Genomic DNA, 12,380 nt, shown 5'->3' on the forward strand with positions numbered 1-12,380 from the left:
GAAAGGGCTTGTCCGTGAGCCGCCTACCACATAAGGTCTACAAATCTGATTTATTATTTGGGCTTTTGGTGTTGTAAATAAGAGATATTTGTTTGATTATTTAGGCTTAGGCATTAATTGTCACATTTACAAATTAGATTTTTTGGCCTTGAAATGACATATGTTCATAAAGATCTTATTAAATATAATTTTTATGCTTAGGATAGTAAATAGTGACTGTAAATTAATTATGATAAAACCACAGGAGATTCATAAACACTTTAAATAGAAATTAATTCCTAAACAGCCAAATTATAAAGAGTAGGAGTTATCTAATTAACAAAACTGTTTTTTTTATTAAGGTCTAGAATAAATTACAAATATCATTATCAACATTAATTCATCTTACCTCTTACTTTAGGATGTATGAGATTTATTGATCTAGACCTGAATTCAAAATTAAATCTAGAACAAGAATTAGAAGTTACAAACTGGATGAGATATTCATGCCGGGCAACTATAGGTAATTCTCATGTAGTTAGACATGCTGAAAACAAATAAATTATAAAAAAATAACTAGTTTTATAGTTTAAAAAACTTAACACTAAACGGTCTTATCCAAATATAAACCTTTATTGGGGGGGGGGGGGGGGAATTGCTTAATCTCCACTTTGTTGAGAACCAGAAATTTTTTGTCTAACTTTAATAAAATATGATAACAAATTTTATTATCAAAAATGTACATAGATAAAATCAATATTAAAAGCAAGACTTGTATATAGGGGCTTCAGAGCAGAATGATTAAAAGTGTAAATTTGTTTTGCCATTTTCAGGATCTAAAGTAGAAAGAGGTCCACCTATATTAAATCTTGGTGATGCACAATGCTTTGAAAACAATGGTAATTCTTATGTTTCATTTAATGTTTAATAGCAAGTATCTTATTTTCCTTCAAAAAATCTCTCTAAGATATTATATCTTATTACTCAATGTATTGATATTTGATCAAACTGAATTTAATGACATAATGCCTTTACAACTTCTAATTCAGTCAAACATCAATCTTTCAAACAGAATTTTTATTTTATTATTGGAAAATAGGGTATAGAGGGGGAATTCCAGTAATTTTTTTCATCTTCCTAAAAAAAATTCTTCTAATAACTTTTTTTCAAAATATTATCATCACAAATGAAAGCTATGGCAATGAGCTTGATGCCTGTCCCATTAAGATCTCGCAACTAGAAATTGGTCAAAAATTGGTCTAAAGAGCAGTGGTTGGCATGGTCATTTGACTTTGGGGGGATGGTACAACCCCTTAAAACAATTTTTATCAACATTTTAAACTATAAATGGAAATCTTAGGTCATAAGCCTTCTAAAGTCTTTTCTAGTGGCTTTTTATTCTTAACAATGTAGCAATATTTGTTTGTTTCTCAATTAAGATCTCCCTAACCACTGATTTGAATGACCGTTTGACCACTCCTTGTCCGATTTTTGAAGGATTTTGTAATTTTGCCGTTTTTAAGCTGCCAGCTACCAAAATTTCAAAACAGCTCTAGACCAGCAAAAATTTTTATCTAGTCTTATATTGTGATAAGAAACAGATAAAAATATTAATTGGCGCTGCCGACCGCCGGTTTACTGTCATAACAGCCAAAAATGGCGGTTTCCATTATTTGCTGTTTTTTGCCAATGGTTGAAAAAGTAATTTTTTTGTTATTGAAAATAAAAGTTCTACCTAAAATATGGTTATCCTAGCTTTATAATTGGTCGCTCTACGGCTGTTTTAATATTTTTCAGCTGGCCTCTTAAAAGTGGCCAAGGAGCGGTCAGGCCGCTATGCCTACAAAAAGTAATTTTCTTTTAAACGCACATGAACCACCAGAAAAAATTTCATGTCTCTATCTGTAACAGGAGCCAAGAAAGAGGGAGGGCTAAATTAGCCTGCGGGGGGCTTATTTGTATATTCTTATCTTAGCCTAAACTGACCTGTGTAGAAATACCTGAACAAATAATGTTAAAACTTTAAAAAAAATATAATAGACACTCCTGCATTTTACTATCAAAATGTCCATTCTGATGTTTGAAATAAAAATACATTTGTCCACTCCAACATTTGTCCAACTCCAACGCTTAGGACTTCATTTGTTCACTCTGACGTTTGGAATTCCTACATTTGTAGTCTTTAGAACACTAGCAATTTTTAAACTTTTTCCACTGTAGATTTGTAAAAAATTTAACTTATTAAAAAGTTCTAATAGAATAATAGTAGTTTAAAAAAAAATTTTTATAACAAAATATATTATTAGGAACAACAGTTCTTCATGAGATTGCCCATCTATTTGGTCTTATACATGAACAAAACAGGTTATTAAAAGCAAAAAAATAACCGTTTATTAACCCTTTACAGTCGGGCCCCTTGCCGCACCTTAATCGGTCGGGGGGGGGGCGTTCAACGCCCCCCCTAATTATCTCAGTTCCTATTACAGCTAGAGGGCTAAATTTTCTTGTGCAAGTCCCCTGTTTGATAATGAATTTCCGACCTTTTATAAGTCTAAGTCAATTTTCGCTTCCTTCACCCTTTTATTTAACAACCTTTGTTTTTAGGTCTTTTTTTATTTAAAAATTTCAAACGGCTGTAATTTTCTTATTTTTGAAGCTAGAAGAAAAATTTTTTCCCAGAAAATGTTTACATATTTTCTTTAAATTTTACATTAGAAATATCAAAATATAAATTTCAGCGGCCGCAGCTGTACTTGGCAGCTGCCAGCCGCCGCAGTCGGCGGTCGGCGGGAAAACGGCGGCGGATCTTCATGAAATTTTAATACGTTATGTAGACATGTAAGAAAAGCTTAAGTTTAAAATTTGAAGTCTCTAAGTCAAAAATTGCGGCCACAGGAGCCTTTTAAAGATTTCTGGAGACCTGGAGGATCAGGACCTGCAGGATCATAGCTGGAACCTGAAAGTGACTTGAACACCTGTATTTCATATAAGGATGTACTACTAGAGGATTTTTTAGTATTTTGGTATGATAAAATGCTTTGTTTTAGTCAAAAAAATATTTTTGCTCTTTACCTGGATGACCCTGCCAGGTTTGCTGGCATCCTGTGCCCGCCAGGATGGAGATATTCAAAAAATTCCAACTCTCAGTTGTGTGTCATACCCATACTTAAAAAGTCAAGCAGTTTGGGCTCTTTATCTTTCACACACAGAAAATGAGATAGAAAAAACCGGATGGGGGGGCGTTCAACGCCCCCCCCCCCGACCGTTAAGGGTTAAGGGAGAGGTAGTGTGAGAGAGGGGAAGTGAAGGCAGCAGAAAATATGAAATGTGTTGTCCAAAATTTCAAATAACATCTTTGCAAGAGTATAACAGTTTTATTAACCTTAAAGGAAATAACTAATGTCTTAGATAAATTCAGAAAAATAGATACTTTAATCTTTAGGTAGAATTTGATTAGCCATTAAGAATTGAACTATTATTATTTCTGAATACTTCCAAGGTGCAGCAATCATTTGGGACATATTTTGTAAAGCTACGATCCAAAATTGTCCATTCTAAAGATATATTTAACAATGCATATTAAAGCTGTGACAATAAGCTTTTAATCTATTTTAAGCATATTTTTATGAATAATTTGGCAAATTATTTGAATAAGAATAGATATTAAATTCCAGCGACATAGAATTTGTGATTGAAATGATTTCAATTTGCAAATATTATTTATTTTTAGACCTGACCGTGATCAGTATGTTGAAATAAAACATGAATTAGTTATAAAAAATTCAGCAATGTCAGTAAAAAATGAAACTCATGGAGAGACACACCAGGTCCTTTTAATAAGACTTGAGATTAAAAATTTGTATTGTTTTAAGATATGTTTTAAAACTAGTTGCTTCTATTATTTTATCTATTTGATATTGCTGAAACAAAATTATATCTTTTTAGACCCCATATGATTACTTCTCAGTAACCCATTATCCTGAGACAAAAGGGTGCTCTGATGGCAATGTGTGTATAAAAGTAAAAGAACCCTTCAAAACATATTTCAATGAAAGTGGATTGCTGCTGAATGAATATCCAGTAAGTAAATAATTTAACTCTTAACAAATATATCTAAAACAATCATTTGAAACAATAGTTTTTTTATACTCTTATATATTAAGGATGTAAATGTCTCCATTTATTTTTCATTTCTAATTACCTTGTGGGGGGGGGGGAGGGAGGCAAACAAAATATTTTCTACCTAACTAAGAACTTTAAGGTTATATTTTTCAAAGTTTAAACTAAAGTTTGACTTAATTTTGTATTAACCCTTTCCCAGTGATGATAGAGCTAAAATAAAATAGGTTACCTTTGAATGGCTTTTACCTTTAAATAGCAAAAAATTGAATTAAAATAAAAATGCAAGTAAAAATATTTATAAATATGATAGTCATATCAAAGTTTTTTTGCTGAATTAACACTCAAAACAGATGTCAATCAATTTTAGAGAAACAATTTTATTAAATGTGGTCTTATGACTTCTGTTTAAAAGGTCAACAAAGGACCTAGGAAATCTTCTACAAATCCCTTATCCCTTATTCCTGCTTGTATGTTTGTACAATATAGTTGAGAAATTTTTTATGCAGATTTCTAAAATGAGGTTAAATTTTTAAAATTTTGCTTTTTTCTATGTTTTTTTATAAACAAAAAATTTAATCGACACATTTAGACAATTTTCCGCCATCTGAAAAAAGCTTTAGATATTTTTTGATCTATACCGCCTTAGATGAGTTTTTTAATTTTGAAGATCAAAATTTTCAATATAATTTTAAAAACCTTTAAAACTTTAATCTTCTATTATTTATTTTACTGCGATTAAGTTTTCAACTAAACAAAATGTACAAAACACATTATACATTAACACTCGTTTTTTTTTTAAATTTCACAATAGATTTAATAAGTTTTAAACAAAGAACACTATGAAAACAAATCCAAGGCTTAAACAATAATAACCCATATTCTTAACTTGAAAATTTTGCAGCAGTTAACAATTATTATTTGACATCAACATCACCCTTTGAATATTTCCCATGTGTTATTTTGTAATTTAATGCTTAAGTATTTTAAAACCCTTTTAAAGAGTATTCCTTTATTATTCTTGACTTCTATTGTATGCAGACACTTGTAGTCTGGGCTTACAAACGTTTTTGTATAGGTGCTTTAGAGGAAAATATTTTAAATACTCAATTTTATTGTTTTTAGATCTAAAATACCCTAAATATCATCAAAAACTAATAAAATTTTTACTTAAGTTTTCCCCAAACGCTTTTATGAAAGAGTGTAGTAAGTGTGGTATCCACCTAGGTTAAATGGCAGACACCCGAGTTCAAATGACTACGGCAGTGCGAACAGACGTGGACACGTATATTATAGAGAAGCTACGCTTCTCTAGCAATCACTAAATAATAAACAGAGTCTATTCAGATGTTCCTTTATTCAGGGTCTAAGGTTTACTAAAGTTATATACAACAAACAATAAATACACAGATTGGAATAAGTAATCATAAAGCAGAATCAATATAAATACATATACAATAATCAGATTGGGCAATAATGATCCCCCATCCCTGGAAAGGGTGGGGGAACCAAACAATACAGCTTAACCATAATAAGGCTGTCAAAATCTATCATTAATTTTAAAGCATAGGGAGGGGTCGGCTGACCCCTTCCCCAGTACTCGGGGGAGGGCCCTCGGCCCTTCTCCAAACCAAGGTCAGGGTTGCCATAGAACATGGCTCACGGCTGCCGAATACCACAACTCTCCCCTCGGAAGGCTGGGAGGGGGTTTTCCTGCCAGACTTCCGACAGTGGTTGAGGCCTTCGGCCCGCTCATTAGGGGCTATTATGTACAAGAGATAATGATTCAATGGAATCCTAGTGGTGATTTTCAGGGCTGATGGGCCCCCAACGTGGGGTAGAAGGTAGAGGCTGGCTTTTGTTGGGCACGTAGCTCGGCGCCAGCGGGTGTCAGGTTGGCATGGGGCGCAGCCACTGCGGGACCGGTCAGCAACGGGGCATTCTGATTGGTGTTGGCAGCAGCTGGGGCACTGGCTACCAGGTTGACTGTCTGGGCGACAGCCTGGCCTCCCGAGGGGCCGCGGGGCTTTCCAGAGTGTGGCCCAGGCCTGCCTGGGCGGTCATTTCCACTATCGGCTGATTTCATGGATACCATCTCCTCGGCTGCTTCCCGGCCAATAGGAATGGCATCCCAGTCCACTGAAAAGTCCCGGGACTTGGCATGGGTGAGCCTGGCCCTGGCCAAGGCCTTACGATACAAGGTTGGGTGATACAGGAATACTTGTGACATCGCGTTCAGGGCGGCTCGTACACCTCCTTGTGCAGCTGCCAGGGAGATGATGGTTAAGTCTCCCAGCAGCTTGAGGATCAACAGCAGCAGACACAGTATGGCTGCGCCATCTCCCCACTCATGAATAGCCTGTCTGAACCCAGCCCAGACATCCAGGGTTTCCTCCCCTTCCTCCGCCAGTCGGTCAATATTGTAGGACACGATCCCATGGTCTCCGGTGGCTGAACAGCTGCCTTGCTGGATGCATGAGCCATACGACAGGCCGGTCAGCATGGCGGCCTTATACGCCGGGAACGCTAGTAGCTGCTGCCAGTCATTCAGCTCGGCCTGGGAATACAATCCTCCCAAGCTAAAGTCATCCAAGGGCTCAGTCAGCAGCTGCTTGGGTGTATCCAGCGGGGGCGGCCTCTTCTTAGGTGCAGGAGTTAGCTCTATCCATCCTTCCTTGGCGTGTACGGTTAGGGGGTAGGTGGAGGAGCAGGGAATCTTGGTGGCGTTGCTGCTATACACCTTTGTCACGGCATCTACAAATCCTGTGGGCTCCACCGGCACCTTGTCCCAACATTCCTTGCTCTCCCTTACCACGTACTTACTACGTTGGCAGGTAAGCTGGAGCAATACATCTCCCCTCAAAATAGAGAACGTGCTCCCCTGGACACGCACCGGATGGGCCGGGTCTAGCTGCTGGAGCTTCCAGCAATTGGCCGCTACTTCTTCTGCTGCTGCGCTTCTCATTCGAGTTTCCAGGGTAAATCCGATGTAACCCGCGTGTATCTGGGCCTGGAGGGGGACATCCACGTCCCTGGCCGATACTCTGGTCGGCTGCCACGAACAATGCTGGGTGGTTGGTGGCATGGGCCTCAAAGTCGCAGTTCACTATTGAGGTGGGGGTAGTCATGTTGATGAAGAATTGGGCCTGATGGTCAACCAGGAACGCATCCATCACCAGGCTGGGCTGGAGGCTGCGGATCAGCCTCAAGGGGCAATCTCTTCCCAGGTGGTCCCACACATATGTGGCCTCTCCAGTGATACAGGACAGCTCGGAATGGGGACACTCTAGGGTCAGGTGGTCAGACTGGGACTCCACCCGTCCGTTCTCAACTACGTAGGTCTCTTCCTTGACCAGCAGCCGTCGCTCCTGGAGCACTAATTCATTTCGGTACAGCTGGCCTTCAAAATGGACGTCCTCCCCTTCACAACCCACCCCCTCGGGGCTGTTGACCAATGCGCCTACCATAGCGAGGGTAAAGAACAGAGGGTGGTTCAGCTGGAACGTCAATGGCTGGGTCTTGCCTGGCAGGGTGTAGACTCGGCTCCGGGCCAGGTCCCGGCACGTTTCTGGGTCAATCTTGGTTGGCGGCATGAGGGTGGGGACCGAGGTCACCTTCAGGTGGCCCCAGACTCCACACCTAAATGTCCACTGGGACACTGTGAGTTGACAGCTATATCCCGTGGTCTCCCGAATCGTGACTTGCTGCAGGACATGTACCTCATGGCCCAAGGGCACCTCCTGGTGTAGCGGCTCCTTGCTACACATCTGCTCCTTGTTGTAGGCGGTGACATGGGTGGGGTTGGCACAGTCCCACCCTACTAAGACATAGCTAGTTGTAGGCCACACAGCTGCTAGCAATAGGCCCCACAGAACCATCCACCAATGGGAGAATCTGCCAGACAGCCATCGTCCTCGCGCACGCATCTGGGGATCCTCGGCTTTGGCCACAACTGCTTCCTGGGGCTGGACACTGCTGGACTGCTCCTGGCTAGATATAAATTTCCATTGAGTGTTATCTTTGGACGCCCGGGGCGTCCCGATGCCCTCCCCAATGACAGACTGACAGGCGACGGGCGCCTGTCTGGGCGTCGGCTCCCCTAGCCCCAAGTTGGCCCTTCCCTCATCCATGGCATGCCCAGTGGCATGGGGCTGGAGTGCGTGTGGCACAGGCTTGCCCTGTATTACATCCCTCCCCTGCCCTAGGAACTCAGGTGCATGTGGCACAGGCAAGTCCTGATAACCCCAAATCTCAATCTCCCCAGCCTCTGGTGCAGGAGGCACAGGCAAGGCTGGAGGGTCACAATATTTTGGATACAATGCATTTGTCAATTTTAACTTATCCTTGCTCAGTTGAGGGTGGTAGACAGCTGGACTCTCTCTGCTGGCAGGGGGCTCTGGATGATGGATAGCTGGACTCTCCCTGCTGGCTGACTGGGGGTGACGGATGTCACCCCTCCGTCTGAGGCTGCAGGCTCTTTCCAGGGTCCAGGTATCTCGGTGGCCGCGACGGTTGTCGCCCCAGGCATCAGTGTGGGGGCGCTGGATAGCACCCCCCAGTCTTCACAGGTGGCGGCGGCGGTTGCCGCCCCAGACATCAGCTTGGGGGTGCGGGGTCGCACCTCTCGTCCTTCCCAGGTGGCGACGCCGGATGGCGCCCCATACATCGACTCAGATGCGCTGGCTAGCGCCTCTCGCCTCTCCCGCTCGGCGGCCGCCAGGGCCTCCCCGTACACTGTCTCGGTGGCGCTAGGTAGCGCCCCTTCGCTCTTGCTGGGGGGACTCGGTCTGGCAGGCCCCATCATGTTGAGGCTGAATGGTTGAGGCCGCAGGACTTCTGGCTCCGCAATGTTGGTTGGCTGCACGAACTCCGGTCCCAAGTGGTTGAGGCTGAAGCCCAGGCCAACCCGGTTGGGTTCAGCCGCTCCTCCCAGCACGTTGATCCTGGCTGGGATAGTCCCAAACTGCGGCATTCCTTCTGATTGGCCCGCCGCGCTGGGGGCGGCTGCTTGCTGGAGTGTTGCTGGGGGCGCGCTCCCTTCCATGTTGGCTACCCGGCTGGGCTTCCCTGAGTGAGCGCCCTTGTCAGCTACACGTCTCCTGCCGGCTACCTGGTCCCAGTCAGCCTTGCACTCGGCTGCCGTATGGCCTGCGTAATGGCAACGTTCACATTTGGCAGGACGGTCACGGCGTGGCTGGGTGCGTCGCTCTTCTAGGCTGACCTCCATAGGCGTAGGACAATCTCTGATTCGGTGGCCCTTCCCATGGCAGTGGTAGCAGCGGCCTGGAATCTTGTCGTCTGGTGCAACCTTCCCCATCTGGTGGAGACCCGGAGCCAAGGCGCCAATCTCCATTGGCTCCGACTCATCGTACTGGGGCAACTGGACGCTGGCCGATCCCATGAGCCCGTCGGTGGCATCCACTAGGCACACACCCTCCTTCAGCTGCTTGGTGATCATGGTCACGGTGAACATGGCTCGCCTCGTGTACTCAGGTACCGAGGCGATCTCATGACCCATCATAACGCGTTTCACATTGGCGTTGCGAATGCCGCGATTTAGTTCATCTATCAATAACTCCAAATCTCCCCTCTTCAAGTGCCCCTAGAGGCCTCTAGGTGGGTAATAGCCGCTAGTTATGAATATTCTTTGTTGATATGCCATTATCATCTGATTATAAAACCTTTAGCAATACTTATCAACCAAAAATATCTAATTATCAAAAATATGATTTATTTCTGGATTTGTGGCATTTTTAGAAGGAAAATGGAAAAACATGGAAAATCTTAACATTATTGTTTATTATAAAGAACCACGTACATCTTAATTTTGGAACATTTATTTTCTCTTAAAAGCATAGAATAGTTAATATTATAGGTTTTTTCTAACTTATTTTTTGTGTAGATTTGATATTTGAAGCCAGATTAAATAGAGGATATGTAGTTTTTGAGATATTTGACCTATTAAGAAGCCCCTTAATAAAAAAATATAAATACCAAGAAAGCCACTTAAAATAATACCAAGAATATAGGCTTGATGTAAAAATTATAAAGTTAATGGTATCAATTAAAGAAATAATAGTTATAATTTGGTTTACTTTACAATAAGCTTTTGCTACCTGATATTGGGTTTAAACATCCTCAATATCAGAATTACAGTAAAATATAAGTCAAATAACAGTTCATCAGTACAAAACTTTTTGAGAAACAGCATATGTCACCCCTTTTTTCTTGAATCTCCAATATTCCTGTTGATCTCCTCGCTTTCTCCTTCTACACCATATACGAAAAAATGGCATACCTTGCCTATGTCTAAGTATGGAAAGGATGTTGAAGATTAAAGTTATCCCAAGTATTTAAAGGACAAAGCTTCTATCCTTTAAGGGTTCTCAGTATTGTTCATATAAATTCAACTATTTTTCTACACTAGACCTAACAATCGGCCTCTAATTGTAAAATAAGCTCCTATTTTGTGAGTTTGCATGCCTCATAGATGCAATACAGACTTGAGTTGTGCCACTTTTCTATATATGATGCATTGAAAGTCCTCAACATCCTTTGCATACTGAGACATAGTCAAGGTGTGCCATTTTTTCGTATATGGTGTAGAAGGAGAAAGAGAGGAGATCAATAGGAATATTGGAGATTCAAGAAAAAAGGGGTGACTTATGCTGTTTCTCAAAAAAGTTTTGTACTGATGAACTGTTATTAGACTTATACTTTACTGTAATTCTGATATTGAGGAAGTTTATACCCAATATCAGGTAGCAAAAGCTTATTGTAAAGTAAACCAAATTATAACTATTATTTCTTTAATTGATAACATTAACTTTATAATTTTTACATCAAGCCTATATTCTTGGTATTATTTTTAGTGGCTTTCTTGGTATTTATATTTTTTTTATTAAGGGGCTTCTTAATAGGTCAAATATCTCAAAAACTACAAATCCTCTATTTAATCTGGCTTCAAATATCGAATCTACACAAAAAATAAGTGAGAAAAAACCTATAATATTAACTATTCTATGCTTTTAAGAGAAAATAAATGTTCCAAAATTAAGATGTACGTGGTTCTTTACTAGAGATATTTTCTTGTCAAATATTGTAGAATTACCCTAGTATCCGTGGCCTTTGTAGTCAGGAAGTAGAAGTTATCACTTGTCTAATAATAGTTAAATCTTACCCAAGAACAGTTATTTGTGAAATATCCCTTAATTTGGTTTAAATATTAAACAAGCCTATTTTCAGAGCCAATTATCTCCAGTGGATGTGGTTGAGATTTCGAGGTATATTTTTTAAAAGTGTTGTTAATAAAACATCTTAAGACTATTTTTTTAAAGTGTTATTAAGTGGTCAGTGAGCTTTTTTTTAAGCTTAAAATTTTGATAATTTAGTTACTAATTTTAAAGTAGCTTCAAATTGATCATTTGATTGATTTATGTCAACAATTTTTCTGCCTTTATAGAATCTAGGGATAACCGTCAATATATTCATTATATTTTTCTAATGGAATAATATCAACAAATATTGCCACAAAAAGAACTTTTATTTTATAATTTTGGAGAAACAGCAGTGGCTGGCAGCTACATAGTACAGAAGATGCTGCTGAAATTTATATTATAAATTTACCTAAAGAATTCTGCAAAAGTTGTTCTAGGTTCAATTAAGAATAAGAAAATTATAATGAAACAAAGTTTGTTAAATAAAAGGTTGAAGAAGCAAAATATAACTTTGACTGACTTATGACTAAAGGGGGCTTGGTTTTGCTTGGGATTCTAGACCCCCACATGTTTACTGACATATAGTCAATTTTGTACCCATGATAAAAAAAGTTTAAAAGAAATTTTTGAAAAAGAAAAAAAGAAAAAAATTTATATTTTTTTCTGAGTCATATTTCTTTTTTATAATTTTATCTTATGTTTTTAATTTAGAGCCTATGAGTGTAATGTGACTGATGAGATGAATGTAAGATTTACTTTATTTTTTAATGAAATTATTTTACTGAAAAAAAATTTATAAGAAGCCCTAATGTTGATGATAAAATTTACTTTTGAAATTAAGATAGGAATGATTTACTACTAATTATAAAATTTCAGGAGAAGTATAAGGAATACAAGAAAAAGCTAGATAAAGCAGGTTAACAGAAAAAATGATAAATATAATGTATATAATACAAATTTGTGTTTACATTGCAAGAAAGAAAATTAGCAAAATAGATCTTTTGATAAGAACTTTTATCATAATCCAATTTATATTCTTTTTGAAATACAATAGGAATAAATGGA

At 39.5% G+C, this 12,380-nt stretch overlaps 1 protein-coding gene across 1 annotated transcript in view; it reads left to right on the top strand.

Annotated features, from left to right (window-relative positions):
- LOC145306806 (uncharacterized) overlaps positions 1 to 12,380 on the top strand; it is a 36,842-nt gene that overhangs the window by 14,175 nt on the left and 10,287 nt on the right. Inside the window, exons 11-18 of the mRNA XM_080149100.1 lie at positions 401 to 502; positions 813 to 878; positions 2,286 to 2,343; positions 3,710 to 3,806; positions 3,925 to 4,059; positions 11,344 to 11,381; positions 12,027 to 12,060; positions 12,192 to 12,231. Of these exons, the coding sequence (XP_080005226.1) occupies positions 401 to 502; positions 813 to 878; positions 2,286 to 2,343; positions 3,710 to 3,806; positions 3,925 to 4,059; positions 11,344 to 11,381; positions 12,027 to 12,060; positions 12,192 to 12,231 (570 nt within the window). The remainder of the gene's footprint in view (positions 1 to 400; positions 503 to 812; positions 879 to 2,285; positions 2,344 to 3,709; positions 3,807 to 3,924; positions 4,060 to 11,343; positions 11,382 to 12,026; positions 12,061 to 12,191; positions 12,232 to 12,380) is intronic.

Source organism: Acartia tonsa, chromosome 15 (genome assembly GCF_053477335.1).
Source record: "Acartia tonsa isolate MP-2025a chromosome 15, ASM5347733v1, whole genome shotgun sequence".
NCBI classification, from domain to species: Eukaryota; Metazoa; Arthropoda; class Copepoda; order Calanoida; family Acartiidae; genus Acartia; species Acartia tonsa.